Here is a 21,190-nt window from a genome sequence, read left to right on the forward strand (position 1 = left end):
TCTTACTTATCAATGTTTTTATATTCTATGGTGTTAAATATAGCTTCGAAATGTTTTATATACGGCATAAACTTCATTATAACAGATGGCGCTTTCACTGCACTCAAATGATAAAATGATTGATATGATCATTTTTAGACCACTAGTAGAGTGATTCATATGATCATTTTAGTCAGGTGACTAGTTTGGATTTTTCCAACCCTCCAATTATATTTGTCAACCCAACGCACCCCGAGAAAAATTATGAATCCACCAATGTGTTTTTAAGCGACATTCAGCGGTCCGTCACTGCTGAACCAAACATCTCTCACAAATGTTTGCACGTATACAACGTTTACTTAATGCAGCACATACTGCAGTTACTGTCCGTTGTCCTATACACAATACACAGTGCTCTCACCATTGACGCGTGACCTCTACAAATAGTGTATGTTAGAAGGATAGGCCATTGCCTAGTTAACGTCACTGTGTGAAAAATAACCAGCCAATATTTAAAGTACTCTCTGAAATTCTAGAAAATATAGTTTTGTAACATGTCCTAAATTTTTAGCTAATTTAGATGTTTGGAAATATTCGCACTTTGGTGTTTTAGCCTATGTTATAGGCAATAGGACATTGCCTAGTTAACGTCACTGTGTGAAAAATAACCGGCCAATATTTAAAGTTCTCTCTAAAATTCTAGTTTTGTGACATGTCCTAAATTTTTAGCTAATTTAGGTGTTTGGAAATATTCGCACTTTGGTGTTTTAGGAAGGATATGCAAACGACAGATAACACCAAAAAATATGAAGAAATTATTTCCAAACCGTGTTAAGTCTACAACCATTATGTTTCTCATTTTCAAGAATGCTGGTTAACAATATGCAGACTATTGTCTCAGTTCGTAAACAAAGGCCCACAGAGTATTCTTACCTTGCATTTGCTTTATAATCGGTTAATACCCAACTGAAACTATAATACCAGCTCACTGCAATACCGCACAGGTAAAACGAAAACATGTGTAGTGTGGATTTAACCAGAGAAGATCTGATTTAACATAGTTGAGCTGTTTTCAATGAGTGTTATCTTGGTTTAATATCTTTTAATGAGGTGTAAGTCCTGCAAAGGTCGTGGTGAATTCTACTGTAGACATGACTGCATTATGAAATGATCCCTGAAATGAATCGGAACCCCGTTTTCGTGTCACGATAGACAAGTACAACTTTTCCCGAAATATTTTGTGAAATTTTTAAAAAAATTGCTACAAAATTGGGCTATTTTCCGGGAAAAATAGAAAATTTTTCATGATAAATTATTCCTTTCACAATATCTATATGTATTTTTTTTAAATAGTTATTGTGAAAGGAACAAATTTATGCTCACTAGCTTTCACACCAATTCCGGCCTCCCACTGAATCACAATGGTTTTTATTTTAAGACATGTCAAAGGATTACACATTAACCTGGTCTTCTTAAACCCACCAATACTTCTAGTAATTCAGCATCGAAGTGGTTACGTAATTCTCTTGGTTACCGGATCACGCTATTTTGATATGCCTTCAAGTGCCATATACTTTGTGTGGTGATTGTTTCGATCGTGGTTCATAACTCAAGCGCGTGATCCCGTTGACATAGTAACATTACGTAACTTCGATACTGAATTATAGGTAGCTACTTTCCGTCACTGTTTCTACCAGCCGAAGACCATCACAAGGTTTGGCCCGTGATACCAATGTTTTTTGACTTCCTAGTGGAGAGTGGCTATTTTCATATATAAGCTACTAAGCCAGACACGATAGGTGACTTGTCAATATTATTATATTGGTATGATTAGTGATTCTTCATTTTAAGATTTTTAGGATAGCGATAAATCACTTGTTTCATCCCACTGTGATCAAAGGCAACATCAAACAGTTTATTTTGTAACGTTATTAGTTGAGTAGGTCCAACTTTTAAAACGGCCTCTGTTGTGACCGAACGCAATGATGTGTGATGCTATACATTCATGTGTAAAACAAATAAGTTTAAAAAGAAATAGACTGTAGAGGGCGGTAATGTGAGTGCGGTGCAAAATCCTCACATTGATATTACTCCCTAAATCATGCCATAGCTGTCACCAGCCCTCCCCCCCCCCCCCCCCCCCTATGATCATCTTTGATGGTCGGTCCTACCCCCGATAAGGTGCTGGGGTAAATATTGCGTTTGTAATTGCAATTAGATACACTGTAATAAAACATGATTTAAAATATTTGTATATTAATTTTCTCTGAGGACTTGCAGCAAATCGATTGATCTGATATATTTTTGTTGGTGTGGTGGTGTGGCTAGTAATCAGGTAATGATGATGATGATGATGACGACGTCTGAGCGTATTGTGTATAAACACATCATACTCCACAACTTCAGATTACCTTTCTTGTTGAATGGAGGCCTCTTCACCATCATTAACATCATCATCATCATCATCATCATCATCATCATCATAATCATCATCATCATTAACATCATCATCATCATCATCATCATCATCATTAACATCATTAACATCATTAAAATCATTAACATCATCAACATTATCATCATCAACATCATCATCATCATCATCATTACCACTACAACCATACCAATAGAAATCATGTTAACTGCAACTCATCAGAAAATGGCCGATTCAAAAAAAACATTTTTTGATAAAATATCCAACCATTCGGGGACATGACCCTACCCCTGCTGTGTGTATGGTCCCGGATAAACATTGTATTTGTTAGCTTTTTAGCCATAGGGGATGCAGGGGTATAGTCTCCACAATAATGTAATGTGCATTGTGTTTTAAACGCTTATATAAACACTGCAATATGTACTTGCGATTCTTTTAAAGGCAGTTTAGTGTTTACATAGCTAAAGTATACGAATTAACACTAATTTGCTAAATGAACACATCCACTTGCCTAAATACTAATTGACAAACACATAATATAAGGATTTAGATATTAGACATACGGTTTACATGTTTGCTTTTTAGTTTAAACACGCTATATATGAACTAGATATCTATAGTGCTCAAAATATCAAGAACTATCTCAAGAATTTTTGAAGAAAATTTCAAATTTGTCGTCTGCAGCCGAGGTTAATTTTAAATACTATAGATGTTTGGTTCATTAAACAGGAAGCCCCGCCAGAGCAGTTCTTCTGGGTGAACCAAATCTGCCTGGTTATCAAATTAATCAGTGATAGGAATATTATTTGTGAATTTGATAGGCGCTAATTGATTCAATAACAATAAAACATCAATTAGCACCTATCAAATTCAGAGATATCCTTGTCAGATTCATTTGATAAGCAGGCAGGTTTGGTTCACCCCAGAAGAACTGCTCTATACTACCGGCGCTTCCTCTTTAACAATGTGCCTAGTTCTTAATAGTTTACGTTTTGTATTTTGTTAAGCAAAATCTTTTAATAACCGGATATTAAACGTTTTATAACTATGGATCCGTTTAGAAGAATCTGTTAAAAATCTTCGAAAATATATTTCTTTTTTCCTCTTGTCCTACTCTCCATTCCGATTCAATGTCGATGTCGTCAAGATACGTGTAGTATGACTTCTGATCGACAATTTCAATTTCCGCATCATTAATGACTGGATATGTTTCTTTCCTAAAACAAAAAAGTATATCGAATCCCAACATTTTTACCTTTCTTATCCTAGGAAGTGTGACTAATACGTCATATACCTGCCTAACCCAACGTTCTCTCTCAACTTTCTCTTCTGTATTGATTGGTTGATGTACCTCAAAGTATTCAAGCTGGGGATGGTATGATAATGCTTGTAAACTTTCACATGAATACCGTGGCAGTGAGTCGTCCGGTTTGGCCCAGTAATAGTATGTGCGTGATGTCAGTGTCAATGATTTTAGTTTCCTAAGATGAATTCCAATATGATTAACCACCAATGACGTCACGGATGTTCCTGCTAATTCAAGTGTTTCTAGATTGAGTATTCCTGGTAGCGCACCATCGAATGCCTCATCTGTGAATATCACGCCTCGCAACGTCAATACTTTTAGATTGGTCCAGTGAGCGATGGATCGTAAAAGATTATCAATATAAACACAAGGTGTTTTTAGACACCGAATGCTTAATTTTAAGCATGTCAACGTTGTCATAGTCCCAATTGTTGAAGACAAATCCTCATCAGCTGTCTCGGGCTCATAAAACTCCCCAAAAACATCTATCTCACGTAAATCTGTTATTTCAGACAACTTCTTCATCCATGGCAAAGATAGATGGAATTCACGAAGGGTTATTTTTCGCAGATGAGGACATCTGTCTATCCATGGTATAAATCGTTCAAAATCTTTCAATTCAGACGATGGCCAGTATTTCAGCTCCAGTCGTTGCAGTTTCGGCGGGAAATGAAGTATTTTGTCCTTCATATCCAATCTAAGGTAAAGTGTGTGTATATTAGGGCAGTTCTCATGCAAATAGAGCACGATTTCACGGCTCAATGCAGTTAGATAAATCTCTTGCAAACCTGCGCCAGCGTAAAGGCCCAGGAACTTTAACTGATCAGTATCGTTTATTGGGAAAATCCATTCATTGCCACACTCTTCGTACTTAAATATGTTTGGGTCAGTTTTGGATACAAACCGTCTGTGCAGTCTATTAACCTCTGCTACCATTTTGGTTGGACCTCTGTCTCTGAAGTCGATGACAGACCAGGCGTGGTTTTTGATTATATGATGCCATTTCTTGCATACCCTGTAAATCATAATCACAAATAAATCAATATTACAGATATGGACTAAAGTTAGAAAGAAATATTTCCATACTTAAATGACTTAATAAATGTGTGTTTGATAAGATATCTTCCCCGTCGTCATCAATACTTACGGTTATTTGATGTGGTCATTTATCACATTTTCTAACAAAAAATTATTTTATGTTCAATTCTAGACCTGCACAATACCAACTGATATCACACAGTAATCTAGACATATTTTTAGCCATTCTAAACATTAAATTTTCATTTCTTTATCACTTTATTCATCTTTTTCTGCTTTTTGTGGTATTTTTTTTAATTCTATAAACTGTATGTTTGTGTGCAAATTGAGGGCGTTATTGACATATAAATTAATTTAGCCAAACTTTTAAGTTATTCCTTACATTTTATGATAAAAAGTTTTCTTAAAATTTCCTTCTATTTGTTACTCTTTTTCTGATGTTTTAATGCCATTATACCAGTGTTTACCCCCTTGTAAAGATGAAAACACGATTTAAGATAAATAGCGCCATCGGTTGAATGTGGTCCAGGAAGGTGTTCCATGTCAGTACATTTTGCTGTTGTGTCAGTTGGACAACTGCTTGGTTACTGACATGTGTTTAGAGTAGAGTATTGAAGTAATCCTGTGTGTAATTTTGTTCATTTTTATAGACAGGATTTTAAGATATGACCTTGTGAAAAATTATAAGTTTCTTTTTGAGGCCAATTTAGATAATCTAGGACCCCAGGTTTAAAGTCGGTAGCTATAATAATTATATATAGTGCTAACCCACATTTCTTTTTTGACGAAAAACAGGGAAAATAACACAGCTGTAATCATGCCAATAAGTTTATATTGGTGCAAAAAGTACAATATAATGATTACTTTTTATAAAAATGGATTAAGTAGTTGTCCAATCTATATGCTTTAACTGCAATTGATTTGAAACCAGTAACAAGTGCACCGTAAAAAGGGTGAGGGTTAGGACTATATTGCACCCACCCCTTCAAAGTTAAAGACAGAGCTTTTTTTGTAGTTTCTAAATAATTGTTCGTAAGTCTTTACAACATAAAACCAATTAAAAGAAGCAAGTATATCAATATACCCCCAAATTTTTAGTTAGATTTACATATTCAATACTCTATATAAATCCTTGACTCCACCCAATAACTTATAGGGCCGTATTGACCGCCCCAGCTACATACACCAGGGAGGTGTTCATAATTGTATAATGACATGTTTTACGATCTAGTATAAGGTATTTGACAACTTGTCAACAGGTTTGAATCTTAAAAATAGAAAAACGGTCAATAAGGTCAAATTTGATGGGTGCTATTGGTGACAGATATTATACCATATATCCATATGTTGGTGCTTGGATGGCCTGGTCACCTATTACGGCTCTTTAAGAATGTTATGGTATACAAAGGTTTCTAACTAGGTAGGTGATATCCTTGACACCCTATTGCCATATTCACATAAAGCAGCTCATGCAGGCCCCGGCAGTTCTGACTTGGGCGGAAAGGCTGCATAGTGACCAAAAAGATTTTGAGCAACTGTTTGCCAACAACTCAAAATCAATATTAGCGATATTAGCTGACGGTGCACGCCTTACCTCGATATCAAGCTTACCTCACTGCTGTCAATTTGTGGTATAGAGACAGGCAGTTGAAAATAACCAACAATGTATCGATATCGAGCTTATGGATAGCGCCCTCATCTGGCGATGGTTCGTATTCCAATAATATCGCATCCATCCCTATAGTAAAACAAATGAAATAAACAATAGTTACTGCTACACCCACACAGTGTGACGCGCCAGCAGTGCCGCCGAGAGCCATTACGGGCCCGGGGTAAAATTAACGTCAGGGCCCCATTTTTAACGCCCCCCCCCCCCCCGAGATATCTCTTTTCTATGTTTTTATGGGCCCATTTAGGTGTGTTTTATTTGTTTTTACGGGCCCCCTAGAACCCCGTGCCCCCGGGGGCCACTCAGAATAATACTTGTAAGCATCCGAGTGAAAGAAAATGCGGAATTAGGGTGGTTTTGAAAAGCAAAACGAGGATCCGCGATTAGGGTCTCAAAACACTCATTTTACTAGAAGAAGCTCGGCCATGGGGACATATTTATGACGTTATTCTGGATAAAAGAGTGGTTTCCGAGTATGTGGCCTGGTTTACATGTGCAGTCATTTTAATTTTAAGCTTGCCGATGAATGACACTCATACTGGCACATACAATGTCTATCCTTGGTTAGGGGCACATTTCAAACCAATTCCTCGCTTAGGGTGTTTTTATAATGTCTGTTCTTGTTAAGGGACAAATTCCTCGCTTAGGGTGTTATTGTTTGAGTAAAATCCTCGTTTAGGGTTTGACACATTTTCGACATCCTAACTTAGGGTAATTTTTGAAAGTCAATTCACACGGATGCTTACAACTTTTACATGAGTGCCCCCGGGCCCGGGCCCGGGGGTAACGCACCCCCTTAACCCCCTTGTCGGCGGCACTGCGTGACAGTGTAACGTTACATCTCGTTTGTAACACAGGCATGTTCTGAGTAAGATTACACCAGACCGTTACTTTTATCTAATTCCATTCATTACCACCGGATACAGATCAGCTAATACTGTATACATGGCGATGGTTTTGACACATCTACACCACATCAGAGCCCGATGATTTTTACGAGGTATGTTAGGGGTGGTGCAATAATTATGTGTACCCCCGGGGGTGAATTCTCAAAATGGACTGCCAAAAATCGCTTGCCCCCCCCTCTGGCCGTGCCAAAAATCTTTGCCCCCCCTTTCGACGTGCCAAAAACCTTTGCCCCCCCCTTTTGATGTGCAAAAAAATCTTTGCCCCGCCCCCTTACACATGCAAGATTTTGGGGAACCCGAATTGAAAACCTTAAATTGTCTTATCATACAGTGCGAGCGTAGCGAGCAGGAAATTTTGCATATTTGAACGTGTTCCTAACGTTTTCCTACGCCTTAAATATGGTGCCCAAAATATCTTGCCAAAAATTGCTTGCCCCCCCCTTTCGACCTGCCAAAATCGCTTGATCCCCCTTTGACCTGCCAAAAATGCTTGCCCCCCCCCCTTTTGGCCTGCCAAAAATCTTTGCCCCCCTATAATTCACCCCGGGGTACTACACATAATTATTGCACCACCCCTTACCGGGGTATGTTACTACAGTCGTGTAAATATTAGAATTTGGATAATAATAATAATAATAATAATAATAATAATAATAATAATAATAATAATAATAATGATAATGATAATGATAATAATAATAATAATAATAATAATAATAATAATAATGATAATAATAATAATAATAATACTGATAATGATAATAATGATAATGATAATAATATACTACATGTAGTAATAATATAATTTTAATAATAATATATAAATAATAATGTTACCAAAATACGCTGTAAATATTAATATCACTAAATCGTGATTGATAATAATAAAATAACAATATGCTACTTTAAAGCTTACTATATATTCCGGTTTGTCCTCATCATGTATAATTCTCTTCAGCAATACAGGCGTGGATGAAGATGACTACAGAGTGATAGATAACATCGCGAAATGATGACATTTGACGCACCAGATTTTCTCAAAATCGGTCTGTAGTGAATGTACACTGCAGCAGCTTTACCAGCCCGTCGCATATTATGCACACTGAACATCTAGACGATAACCCTAGCCCTGCTGACTATAATTTATTATTCTTATGTCGGTCGTATATTACTCACCAAGTTCGTGCTTAGTAGTGCACGGTCGACATGCTTTGATATGACAGCATGCAGCAGTAGCTTTAATAAATATAACCTTCGAACTGTGTACATACAACTGTGTAAGCTTACAGCGAAGGTCAATCACTGCCGTTGAAGAATTCACATAGGCCGACGAGTATAAAACTATATACTAAAAATAAGCCTAAATAGTAACACAGCTTGTTTAATATATATGTAGTTCCGGCAAGTTGCCTGTTGCAACTGCAAAGTTTAGGTGACCAGGTGAGTTTTTGGTTTAAATACCTTACATTATAATATGCAAAGGGTATCAGCTTATACACGTATGATCTCAGGGGGATATAATCCGCGTGAGTGATTCCCGGGACATATTAGTCGTGTCCACACAGTCGGATTTAAGTCACTTAATACCGGTAATAAGTCACTAATACCGGTTATAAGTCGCTTATTACCGGTAATAACACACTTATATCCGACTGTGTGAACACGACTATACACTGGCAAAACAGTGTTTAGAAATTGGGGACAGATAAGTGTTTAGAAAGTTAAATATTTAGCATTCAAACAATTTAATTAGATCCTAAGCATAACTTTAAAAAAATTATTTTGAGAAATGTATCTTTAAAGTTCAATGGATGCATGTTTTTGTATTTTATTAAATAGTTACTTGCAAGTAAAATATTAATATGTGGGGTACTTTTGTATTTTTCTACAAATTAATTATAGGGTCATATTATATGATTATTTCGAGTAAGCAAATATGTCGAGTTACAGTGTTTGCCAAAAAAATTTAAATTTGGGTACTTTTTTCCAAAACACTGTAACTGATACAAGGTCTGGCTTTTTAACACTATAATTTACTTTTGATTATCTAGACATTTAATTTTCACCTATTTTCCATTAAATGTACTATAATGTCACATTATTGTAATTAGTAAAATGCTTATATCGGTGCTTATGTATCTCATAGATAGCTGTTCTTAAAGAATAAATAGTTTTGTAGCAAAACACTGTATCTCTCTGTGAAATCACTTAAAACCTTAATATACGATTTCCTCCCAAATTACAGTGTTCTGCCAAAAAACCAAATTTGCAAAACCTCCCCGAGTTGGGGTACTATCTATGAAACGAATCACTCATTGGGAACTTGAGAGCATTAGAAAGAGCTCCGTCGAAAAACTGTTTTTGCTGTGAATGTGATATAGTATCTATGAGAAAACAATTCATCTTTAATTATTTAGACGTATTTACCAGTCGTTTATCATGGGTTGGAGATGGCCGCTTATTATTTCAGTCCTGGCAGTGGTTGCAGGTTTATATTTATCTGGCATATTCTCAGAGCCGCCTACCCCACCACCCTTGGGTGATGGTTGGTGGGGGAGAGGGGGACGAGAGAAGGCGTCTAAGGTGAGTAGAATTCTAGGTGGTGTTTCGGGGCGATCTTATATTTAGGCTCGGGTGGATAGGTACCTGATAGCCTCAGTTTAGGTTATTAGTAATGTAAGTTACCAGGGATACCCGTATATCTTGTTGTAAAAGAGTGATTCGTCAAGGCAGTTATCACAACACATAAAAGTATATAAGTTAAAGGGGATTTTTTTTAATTTTAGTATCCTTCTTTTCGGGTAGGTCTGTGTTACAAAGATTATTCCAAAACTTTCAGTTGATTGGGACATCTATTTTCATGTATTACAGTACCCAATGAGGAGGGAATTTCAATTCCTATATATTCCGAAATATTTCGATTCCGAAGAGTCGTTTGTCTAAACACGCTTTTCTATCAGTTCATTCGGGGAAAGATTATTGACCCTTCGGAACAAAGACCTCTCGGTCTAATGGTTACAATATTCGGGAGGTCAATGTTCGACAAGGGGCATCTGGTTCATAAAACCATCCCCCAAATGCCACGCAAATGCATGTGTTTTTATCCAAATTAACCTTATAATATTTGACAACCTTATAATATTTGACGAGTTTGGCTTTTGAAATTTTAACGCGCTTCTCGCGCAGTGTTTCCAGTTTAATGTCATATCTAATCATTTTTAAATTTAAAATTGCAAATTGCGCATTTATCAATGGAAGGTTATTTTGAGAGCAAAAGGCGCACCTATGATTTTGCTTGACGGATTTTGCACGAAACTCCGCCCCCACCATATCGAAAAGAAATGCATGCCAGTGTTTATGTGTAAAGTTTAATAATTTATTACACTGTATTATGTTGTGGTGTTTATTCACATATAGGAAGATGAATCGATTCGAAAATTCTCCATCAGCATCAGCAACGACACCATCAATGATCTGAAGACGAGACTACGTAATACCAGACATTTTGAAGGACTTGAAGGAACGAAGTTTCACTATGGCGTCAGACCGGAATACATGCAAACTGTTGTCAAGTATTGGTTGAACAAATATGAGTAAGTGAGATATGTTTTTCAATCCCCAAAATAATTGCAATTTTTTATTGCCTCAAATTTACAATCTTGCCAAACACATTATGAACAATTGGAAGTTTGAGGAAATAAAAAAGGGGAAAATACTAACTGATATTTCCAAACTTTAAAAATATTCCCATTTTGTCTCCTAACCCTAATCCCCACAGGGCTTTTTCGCGACGGGAAGGGAAAGAAGGAAGGAATAAAGAGATAAAAGAAAGAAAGAAGTTGTTTGCTCCGGGTGGGATTCGAACCCGAGACTCCTCGCATGAATGGATATTCTATTGATAATCGACCCTCACAAGTAACATGTTTCATATGCCCGTTAAGTTGAGTTTTGTTGTGTTTGCTCAATCTATGGTTTGCTATACCCTTCATATATATTTCTTTTCAGCTTCAAAGCTCAAGAGAAGTATTTCAACAAGTACAACCATTACCGTACTAACATAGAAGGACTTGATATACATTTTGTACATGTGAAACCGACATTGAAACCAGGACAGAAATCCAAACCTCTGCTTATTAGTCATGGTTGGCCTGGGTCATTCTATGAATTTTACAAGGTAAGCTGATCAGTGACATTAAATCGGTGAAAATGCTGTATCGACGTAAGAGAAGTGTAGCGTAACATAAGTATTTTCTTTCTCTTCCTATTGGTGCCAAGGCAGTTAAGCGAATGCCCTGGTGCCGTGTGTCATTACCGCTCATGCACTGATCAACCATACGATAAAAAGAATCGGGAAGCACCGTAAGAAAACTTGGCAAGTGGTGGCAAGAAAGTTTCGCACCACGTACGTCGAAGTTCACTTTTCAAAGGGCGAACTGTTGTTACGAAAATCAAAACGACTGGTAAACAGATCTACTATATATGACCTAAAAAGTTCAAATCTTCTTATTTCGTCTGTGAAAAATAAAATGACGAAATTGTAACAGTGACTGTCACCCTTACGAGTGAAAATACAGCTTATTTAGCCAGTGTCAACATGGGGTCATCAGTTTGAATATTTTCCTAACATATTGGACTAACTCCACAGCTATATGGTGTTTCACAATATAACAGTAATGGAAAGAAAACTGAAATTGTTCGTCATTTTTCGGCACAAAAAATTTTGGCAAAAAATGACGTCACGGACATAAACAACAATCTCCTAATTAGCAGAATGGTCGCCATTCCTCCAGCTACCTCGTCCTGTGATTGGTCCTTTAGTTAATCTAGTTTTTATTCTATATCGCTGATTGGTGCAGTCCGCCGCTAGTGTCTCACGTACACAGTGCACGGTGGTAGCTATTATGAGTGCATTTGTCAAAACGAAATGAAAAACTGTCGTTTTTCTGCCGACAGTTTCGCCTTAAACCTTCTGGCTTTCTGAAAGTGTTGACGATGTTATTGATCCATCTGCTTGGAGCGGGAGCCTTAACCGGATGTTTTGATTTTCCCGAAAGTGGTACTCCTGTCTCCAGCGTTGGGGTTGATTAGAGGATCAAAGACTTAGAAAGAACGTGCCTCAACACTATTCATGGTGTTGCCCCCTACATTGCGAGTCCATAACGCTTCCTTTGTCTCTTTGTCCTCTTCTCGAGGTCGGATTGAAATTAAATGACGACAATTTCATGTTTTCTTTTAGCCACAACGTTACAATGTAAATGTCATTTGGTTAAATGTTTAGTTGTTGATGTTTTTGATGTTGTTTTTTATTATTTTTCAAAATCCGCAAAATTAGTCTATAATTTAATAAGAGGACTTTCTTTCAAATCTATTTCTTTTCCTCTTTCAAGATGATTGTATAATTGATTATTTGAACTCTCCTTTATGCCAGATAATTCCGTTATTAACCGACCCTTTAAACAATGGAGGCACCGCGGAAGATATATTTGAAGTTATTTGCCCATCGATACCTGGATTTGGGTACTCCGAAGCGTCTCACAAATCAGGTATTGGGATTGTCGTAAATGTATATCGTGAATGTGTGTTAGTAGCAAAGCTTTTTGAGATTCAAATGGTACTCTTCAATATCAGATCTGATCCATTGTAAGAAAACACCTATAGCACCACATTTCGAATGAATACACCACTTAGAAGTTCACAAACAAGCTATGATCCAGGAGCACTGAATGTTAAAGGTATCTCAAACATTCAAATGTACACATTGACAGCCACTATCCATTTGATTTTATGTTAAAAAAATTTCTAGGAATGAATGCTCACGTCGTCGCCCGTATCTTCGGCAAGCTAATGTCACGATTAGGACATGATAGATATTATGTCCAAGGAGGCGATTGGGGATCATTCATTACGTCTATTATGGGATTGCTTCTACCTGAGTAAGTGTTTCTGGTCTTTCAATTTATTGATCTAAGGGAACTTTGATCCTCAAACAAAATGTAAGCAAAATGTACGTGTATGAAGTTATGTATTGTTAGTGGTTCTTAACATGCATGCGATCTTTGAAAATAGATTGCATTTTGATTTTTTTTTAAAAAGAAGCTTTCAATATCCAAACAACTTGGACTTTGCCCCTCCCCATTTGCCCAGTGACTTGAGGGAAATCGATAATCACTCTATATTTGGGCCAAAATTTGTTACGTATTAGACAAAATTGTTCAATCCAACCTCTATTAAAACAATCTGCTGTTATTAAGTTTATGCCGTATATAAAAGTTTTGAAGCTATATTTAACACCATTGCGATCATTTTAAAACCAGTTTTAGAATGATTCATATGATCATTTTAGTGAGGTGACTAGGTTGGATCCTTCCACCCTTCTAATTATTTTTGTCGCCCCAATGCACCCCAATGCACCACTGTGTTTTAAAGTGACATTCAGAGGTCCGTCACTGCTGAACCAAACATTCCCAATTATTAAATGCTGTAACTGACCCCTGAAATGAGTAAATCAGAAACTCTGTTTTCGTGTCAAGATAAACAAGTATCAGATCTAGGTAACTTTTTATTTCCGGACACAAATAATTCCGCTCAAGAAAGAAATTCAGGAACCGTTCGGGGATGTATTCAGTTTTGATTTGGGTAGTTAAGTTCCGCTAAGAACCTGAAACTGGACTCATCACTATATCGATTTTTCAAGAAATATCTAAATACCAAAAGTCAAACTGTTTGGGTATATTGAACACAAATTGCGCTTACACCCTCCCCCACAGTTTTATTAAATGTCAAAAAGTGTGGCTACAATTTGGACTATTTTCCGGAAAAAATGAAAATATTTTGAAAAATGTACCATACATATACCAGAAATGTCCTTGAAATAGATGTCATTAATTATATAATAAAATTGCACCCCGGCCATAAGAGCGACGGCGCTATCATGATCTGATGATGGGTACTTAAAAATAATTAATTGACGTCTTTGTGAAAAAGCTTAAAACGTTATTGTGAAAGGAATATTTTTTGGGCACTAGCTTTTACACCAATTCCGGTCTATGATTGAATCACAATGGTTTGCATTTTCAGACATGTCAAAGGGTTACACATTAACTTGGTCTCCGTAGACCCACCACTACTACAACTAATTATAGGAAGCTACTTCCCGTCACTGATTCTACCGGCCGAAGACCATCACAAAGTGTGGCCCGTGACACCGTTGTTTTTTGACGTCCTAATGGAGAGTGGCTATTTTCATATACAAGCTACTAAACCAGACACAATAGGTGACTTGTCAATTATATTGGTATGATTAGTGATTTTTTTTCATTTTAAGATGGAATTAAGCAAAAGGAGTTGGAATGAAAGAAACGTGTTGCTTAAAGTGTACTCAAATTAGATTTACACTGCAAAGTGTTGACGGAGTTTCTAAATCGTACATTGTAGGAAGTGCCCCAACGATATACTAAGATATGGTTCTCACCGCTCTTCCAAATATAGAAGATGACGATAATTCACTCACCCTACTGTGATCAAAGACAACATCGAGCAGTTTATTTTGTAACGTTACTAGTTGGTTGGACAGGGCATTTCCAGTTCAACATTTAAAGCGGCCTCTTTTTTACATAGGCCTAATGAACTATATTGTGACCGAACGCAATGATATATTGTTCTATGATGCTGTAATATACTAGTACCTCAAGGAATAAAAAAGTCGATTGTCATTTTGCACTATGATGCTTAGTTAAGGAGTTATAGAGTAAATAAGGTCAAATGTCAAAAACCTTATGCACAGAAGCCAAATTGTCAAAGTCTTAAATTACTCCTCTCGGCAAACCAAATAAGAAAATAATTTATTTGAGAAATTTCTAACCTCAGAATCTGATGAAATGTTATGCTTGGACACATTTCTATTGGACTTTGCCTGCATAAACTCTGAAGGTGGACATGTAAATACAAAAATGCACTTAAATTGTGATTTAAAAGTATACTATTATGTTTGAGATTTCTTATGTTAAGGGGAGTAATATGAGACCAGTTTTGATGAAATCGGACAATTTTTTTGACCTGTGTATGTTTTAAATTTTTGACTTTTGACCTATTCGAACCTTTAATTCCTGAACTAAGCACGTAGAAAAATATGACAATTGACCTTTTTCTTCCCTGTGATGAGAGGAACATTTAAGATACATTACAATATGATGGAACAATGTTTAAGTTTTCCCCATGTGACCTTCGACCCCTCGTGGAAACAACTGGGGTCAGAGAAAAAATGGAACCAATTAAATTCTTAGCATTTCAGGTTTAAGGAAGATTCTCAGCAGCTGGGCCAGGAAATTCTAAAACAGCGGTTGCTGTCATTTTTGTGTCAGTTTGCCCGAGCGCCTTATAAAGGAATCAAAATCACAATTTCTTCGGCTTGCATCATTCTTTTTATGGTCCTCTCAGAAATTAATTGTATCTCGCATTGTCTTACGACAAATCCCTTGGTCCAAGCATGAAGCCTTCATGGTAGGAGCAAGCATCATTCATGGTAGGACCAAGTATCCTTCAAGGTAGGAGCAAGGAGTGCTTAGCCAATCACATTCAAAATTTACTTCAGCCAAGCCCAAGCAGCCAATCACACGCTTCAGCGTAGTGCTTGACGCTACCATGAAGGATGTGCCTTCACACTTGGACCAAGCAGTCTTCACGCTTGGACCAACCATCCTTCAAGGTAGGAGCAAGCATCCTTCATGGTAGGACCAAGCATCCTTCATGGTAGGAGCAAGGAGTGCTTAGCCAATCACAGCCAAGATTTACTTTAGCCAAGCCCAAGCAGCCAATCACACGTATTTGGCCAGCGATAGTTAAAGTTCCTCTAGATTGATGAGACCTGGATATAGAGTACTGCTTTTAATAGAAGATTGCTCAAAATACGATGACCACGATCTAACTGGTGCGTTGATCCAGCAGGATGGGCCAAGTTCAAAGACGGTTCCTGGGTTGGGGACTCTCATTTGGGCAGGCCTAAGGTTGTATTCCTATAAACAAATTTATATTATGGCCAGTTCATAGTTTCGGCGATTCATCGCTCACGATGAGTTATAAATAATACGTATTAATTTATTTTTTTACCACCCAGGCCATTCTCTAACGGATTCACCTGTTGGTTTAGCAGCATATATTTTAGAGAAATTTTCTTCCGCGACCAATATGGCTTGGCGTGACTTAGAAGATGGAGGACTAAATGATGGATGGCAGATGGATGATCCACTCAATAACATCATGGTATACTGGATGAATGGGAATATGGCCTCAGCAATGAGGTTTTATAAGGAAAATGTGCCACTGTTATTTGGCGATATTAACAAGTAAGATAAAATTATAGTAATTTTAAACTTTGGTGATATTTTAAAACCAATCAGGAGACTGAAGAACTTATACTCTCAAATATCAAATGATTGGGGCATTCAAGTTTTATTTTAAAGAAATGTGCATGCCGTTCATATTTATTTCAGTTATCTGGTAATATACACTCTTTTTATAAAATTCGAATTTATAAATGCCCATACATATACCAGAAATGTCATTTTCAACAGCCAGACAGCTTGACCTCAGCAAGTTGCCGCTCTAAGATTGGTGTGTTGCCAAATAAAAAACATAAAATTCACAGCTTTCGATATTTTTTATTTGCTTTTGATAACACTTATCTAAAATTACTTTGACAGAACAAGTGACAAAATCGCCCAATGATAGGATGTTGTATAATGGCTGCGCCCATGTCCCTGTGGCCAATTTATAAATTTGAATTTATAAATATAGGGTACATATCTGATTTTTAAATGTAAACTATTTTAAACTCAAGTTTACTTGGTCCAGTCTATCATGTATTGGTCACTACCATTTTCAATCTTGGGTCTGAGTCCGATAATCAGTGACTAACTTATTGAAAGACATGATCATGATGTTGGATGCGATGGTTTATTTTGTTATAGTGTGAAAACGACACTGCGTCTTGACACAAATAATTTGTCATTTCAGATGCCTAATCAAGGTGCCGTCGGGGGTTGCTGACTTTCCCAATGAGGTTTCCATTTTCAGAAAACCTGAGAAGTGGGTCCGATACAAGTACGTCAATTTACTCCAGTACACCAGCATGCCGAGAGGAGGACATTTTGCGGCTCTCGAGGAACCTCAACTATTGGCTGAAGACATTAGACTATTTGTTAGAAAAGTAGAGACACTTCATCAGTAATAGTAGTCTAGGAAAATATACGAACCATTAACCTCTGTCAATCTGTCAATCTATTAGTACGAAATATGAAATCCGAGCAGGCACATTGCGATATTTTGTGGTCGCGTAGATTTCTGGGAATTGTGTTTTGGCGAACTCGAGCTGATGGTGTATGGTCACAACGTCGACAATTGACCTTTCGGTAATACCCATAATTCCTTGCGGTTGGACCCCAGATGTCGTAATTTGACGTCACGCCGATGCGCACATCGTTTAGCGAATATCTTTACTGCACATGCAAGTCGGCGTGACGTCAAATGATGGCATCTCGTGTCTAACCGCAAGGAATTATGAGATTTACCGAAAGGTCAATTGAATTCAAGTTTGAATAGCCATTGTTGACTAGAATGAGTTAACTCATAATTTAAACAAATTTTCAGATGATTAAGAGTATACACGGAATATAATTTATAATAATAATGTAAGGTCTATTACAATTGCCCACATAGAGTTATAGTCTGCCGTCTGGATGTCCGAACTGACTGTTCTGAATATCAGGATGCTTTCCGTTTAGGTCATGTAAAGTACACACCCCCATCGCACCGCTTAGGTCTGTATCTTGGGTTAGGGGTCAGCATCCCCCTCTTCAACTTCTCTCGCTACAATTATACAAGTAAGTTAAAGAAGCCTCGAATGGACGGATCAAGACGGAAACGACCCATGCCTGTCCAACGACGACGTGAAACGGACCTCACTTTACTAGAAAATAAAATCAGAGGACTACGTACAAACATCGGGGATCTGTCCAATGTGCCATAAACTAAAGCCATCCATTATTGACATCGTGGAATCTTCGTGGATGCTGCTGAGAATGATGGTCCTGACTGCATAACTATACCAGAATACTCCCTCAGCTGTCGTAGAGACAAACCTACATTCAACAAAGGAGGAATCGCCATCTATTGCCTGGAGGGTATCGCCATGTATCATGACAGTGCTGTTGATCAAGAGGACATGAAGCTGATGTGGTTCTCAGAAACAATGATGTCATAGAAAAAACTCTTTGCAGCAGTCTGTAGACCATTTAGTGGTAACAGTGATATCATCAGTAGTTTTTGTTGGCGATTTCAATGTTCACAACAAGGAATGGCTTGGCAGCTGTACAATAAATGCTGTTGGACGTCGCGCACTAGAGATGTGTAATGCTCTTGGTCTAACACAATTTGTCAAGAACCAACCCGGGAATACCAGATTCTTGACTTGGTCCTCACTGATGTTGATGCCACCTGCACAGTATATGCAAAATAGGTACTTCAGACCACAGTCTAGTCAGGAAGTGGTGGAACACTGTTCTGAACCAGTGCAGAAGGATGGGCGACAAGTCTACAAAAGCTGAACTTTTTTTTTTTATTCCCCGAACTTGGGACTGGTGGGGGGAAAGGCACACTACAAAGATATAAGCCACGAAAAAACTCCTGTGAAAAGCATGAAAATGCCCGAGAAAGAACCAAGCCAAAACAAACCCAGGAGACTTCCCGAAAACTTACATCTCTGGTACAAAGATAATAACCACCAGCCCCCTGCTCTTAATCAACTACTGTTCATATAATCAAATCACACATCATGGAAGTTATTTAGAAATAAAATCCATGGAGATGATCTGTGTCCAGTAGAAAGAGAATGCACAAGGCAAGAAGCACGGGCAGCCAAAGAGCGGGGAAATGACAGAAACAGATCAACCCAATAATTGCACGACATAATAAACAACAAAAACATGAAGGATTCATTATTCATAAGAAAACAACATGTAATTGTACACAGTAGTTGTAAAAAAAGAAGTGAAATATCTAATATCAGGAAGGAGACAAACCCCCCCGACCCCCCCGACCCCCCCCAACACAAACAAGACAAAACAGGGGACACAAAAACACACTCAAACCAAACAAAAACAACAATCACAACACAAAATACATGGTGTAATGATGTAATGGTGTAATGGCCTAAAAAAGCAATAACAAAAGCTGAACAGTTTTGCCAGACCTTTGCCACTAAATGTCAGCTGGCCATGCAGTGCAGAAGAAGCTGCTCCTGAAGACCAGCATTCAGCAACGTGCTCAATGGAAAAGATAGCCTTCAATGTCAAAGATGTTTGGAAACTTCTCAAGAATCTGCAACCAGATTAAGCTACTGGTCCTGATGAGATCCCTGGAAGAGTCCTGATGGAGTGCAGTGCAGAACTTGGAATGCCACTCAGCCTGCTGTTTGAGTTTTCCCAAGCTAGTTAATAGAAAATATTCCTTGAAATGATTGGTAGACACGTTACCCGACTATTCTTCATACAATTATAAATTTAAACAATCTACCAGTCCAGTTTTTCTTATCATTTTTCTGATTGTAAAATGTACAACAGTCATGTATCGTTCGAGTCCAGACTCGAATCCAATTTTTGTTGGACTCGGACTTGGCTCGGACTCGGACACAAAACGACTCGGACTCGAAGCCGAGTCCAGTCCAATTGAATCCATGTAAAATGTGAAATGATTATCCTAAATTGCATAATAAATGTGTGCATACTCATGAATGTATTTCTGCATTCCCCAAAAGGTCAACAGGAAGTCTCCAAAGAGGTCACCAGGTATATCGTCACCAAAAGTTATCCGCTAGGTCCCCGAAAAGTTATCGGGTAGTTATCCGCTCTTTCCCCAAAAAGTCATCGGCTGGTCATCCGGTACCTATTACCTGAAAGGTATCCACTATGATTTCCCAAAAAATTATCGGGTAGTCACCAGCTAATTTGCATGTGAATTTTCCCGGTGTCTACCCGGTGACTACCGCAAAGGTCTCATTTTTGATGGGTTCATTTGATTTTGGAACATGATTAACATGATTAACATGTCCGCGGGAACATGCTCCTTAAAATTGTCAGTGCTTCCCGAATATTATTATTACAAAAAACCTAATATTTTTTTATAAATTAAGGACCACTTATACATGCATATAATTTTTTTTTTTTCATGACTTTAAAAATCGTACTTTTTGTGGTGACAATTATAGGCGCGTTGCATGAACCTCAACATGCGGTAAAAATTAGCATATCATCACGTGGCCCGTGCGTTTTATGCGACATTGGAGTCCAAAATGTGAAATCGCAATGTCATTTTTATACGGCAAGTATCACACATATTTCAATGGAAAATCTACGTATTAACCTCGTGTTTGAATTAAGTCAAATTTTTACACATCGCTGTAGCTTTATTATAATTAGGCTATTTCTTACAAACAAAAAGGATCATGATAATAGTTAGACGTTCCTTTTATGTTCATTTTCCTTGACTTGAAACATAATAGGAAATTGACAAATTCTGTGCATAAATTAACGATGTATCTATGTTAATTTCGCACGTTCAAAATCTTCAAAACTAGCTAAAATTCGATACATGAATGTGGTTTTGAATAGATCGACTTCCGTCCGATCACGCGCCACGGTGTTTGGAAATCGCAATCTCTCTATTTTGTGTTTGCATGGGTAGCTGGATTGTCCGTTCCTGTCTGGAAACTTGTATAACTCAGCTGATAACTGTAAGTATACAACCTTCGAACTGTCCAGGCAAACTGTGTCGCTGTACATACAACTGCATAAAGTTACAGCAAA

The 21,190-nt window shown here is 37.5% G+C and overlaps 2 protein-coding genes across 3 annotated transcripts; one reads left to right on the forward strand and one right to left on the reverse strand.

The window, feature by feature from the left end:
* Positions 1–2,145: 2,145 nt before the first annotated feature.
* Positions 2,146–8,432, reverse strand: LOC140145252 (uncharacterized). Its single transcript, XM_072167021.1, has 3 exons — positions 8,251–8,432; positions 6,369–6,495; positions 2,146–4,734 (listed from the first exon to the last, which is right to left on the reverse strand). Exons 2-3 carry the CDS (start codon positions 6,491–6,493, stop codon positions 3,471–3,473), a joined length of 1,389 nt encoding a protein of 462 aa, XP_072023122.1. The 5' UTR covers positions 6,494–6,495; positions 8,251–8,432; the 3' UTR covers positions 2,146–3,470.
* Positions 7,235–19,380, forward strand: LOC140145251 (epoxide hydrolase 1-like). Of its 2 annotated transcripts, none has more exons than XM_072167019.1 (9): positions 7,235–7,426; positions 9,752–9,917; positions 10,752–10,927; positions 11,340–11,508; positions 12,763–12,877; positions 13,138–13,267; positions 14,412–14,608; positions 16,447–16,675; positions 17,346–19,380. In XM_072167019.1, the coding sequence occupies exons 1-9, from the start codon at positions 7,413–7,415 to the stop codon at positions 17,557–17,559; spliced, it is 1,410 nt and encodes a 469-aa protein (XP_072023120.1). In that variant the 5' UTR covers positions 7,235–7,412; the 3' UTR covers positions 17,560–19,380. The 2 variants fall into 2 exon arrangements, with proteins under 2 accessions (XP_072023120.1, XP_072023121.1); XM_072167020.1 differs by lacking the exon at positions 7,235–7,426 and adding an exon at positions 8,485–8,774.
* Positions 19,381–21,190: the final 1,810 nt, after the last annotated feature.

Source organism: Amphiura filiformis, unplaced genomic scaffold (assembly GCF_039555335.1).
Source record: "Amphiura filiformis unplaced genomic scaffold, Afil_fr2py scaffold_183, whole genome shotgun sequence".
Taxonomy (NCBI): domain Eukaryota; kingdom Metazoa; phylum Echinodermata; class Ophiuroidea; order Amphilepidida; family Amphiuridae; genus Amphiura; species Amphiura filiformis.

Coding starts and splice junctions, on each gene's coding strand:
- LOC140145251 (XM_072167019.1), top strand. Junction 11,509..12,762: donor CATTCTATGAATTTTACAAG/GTAAGCTGATCA, acceptor CCTTTATGCCAG/ATAATTCCGTTATTAACCGA. Junction 13,268..14,411: donor ATGGGATTGCTTCTACCTGA/GTAAGTGTTTCT, acceptor TTGCATTTTCAG/ACATGTCAAAGGGTTACACA.
- LOC140145252 (XM_072167021.1), bottom strand. CDS start 6,493: ATGGATGCGATATTATTGGAATACGAACCATCGCCAGATGAGGGCGCT. Junction 4,735..6,368: donor CACAAATTGACAGCAGTGAG/GTAAGCTTGATA, acceptor TATGATTTACAG/GGTATGCAAGAAATGGCATC.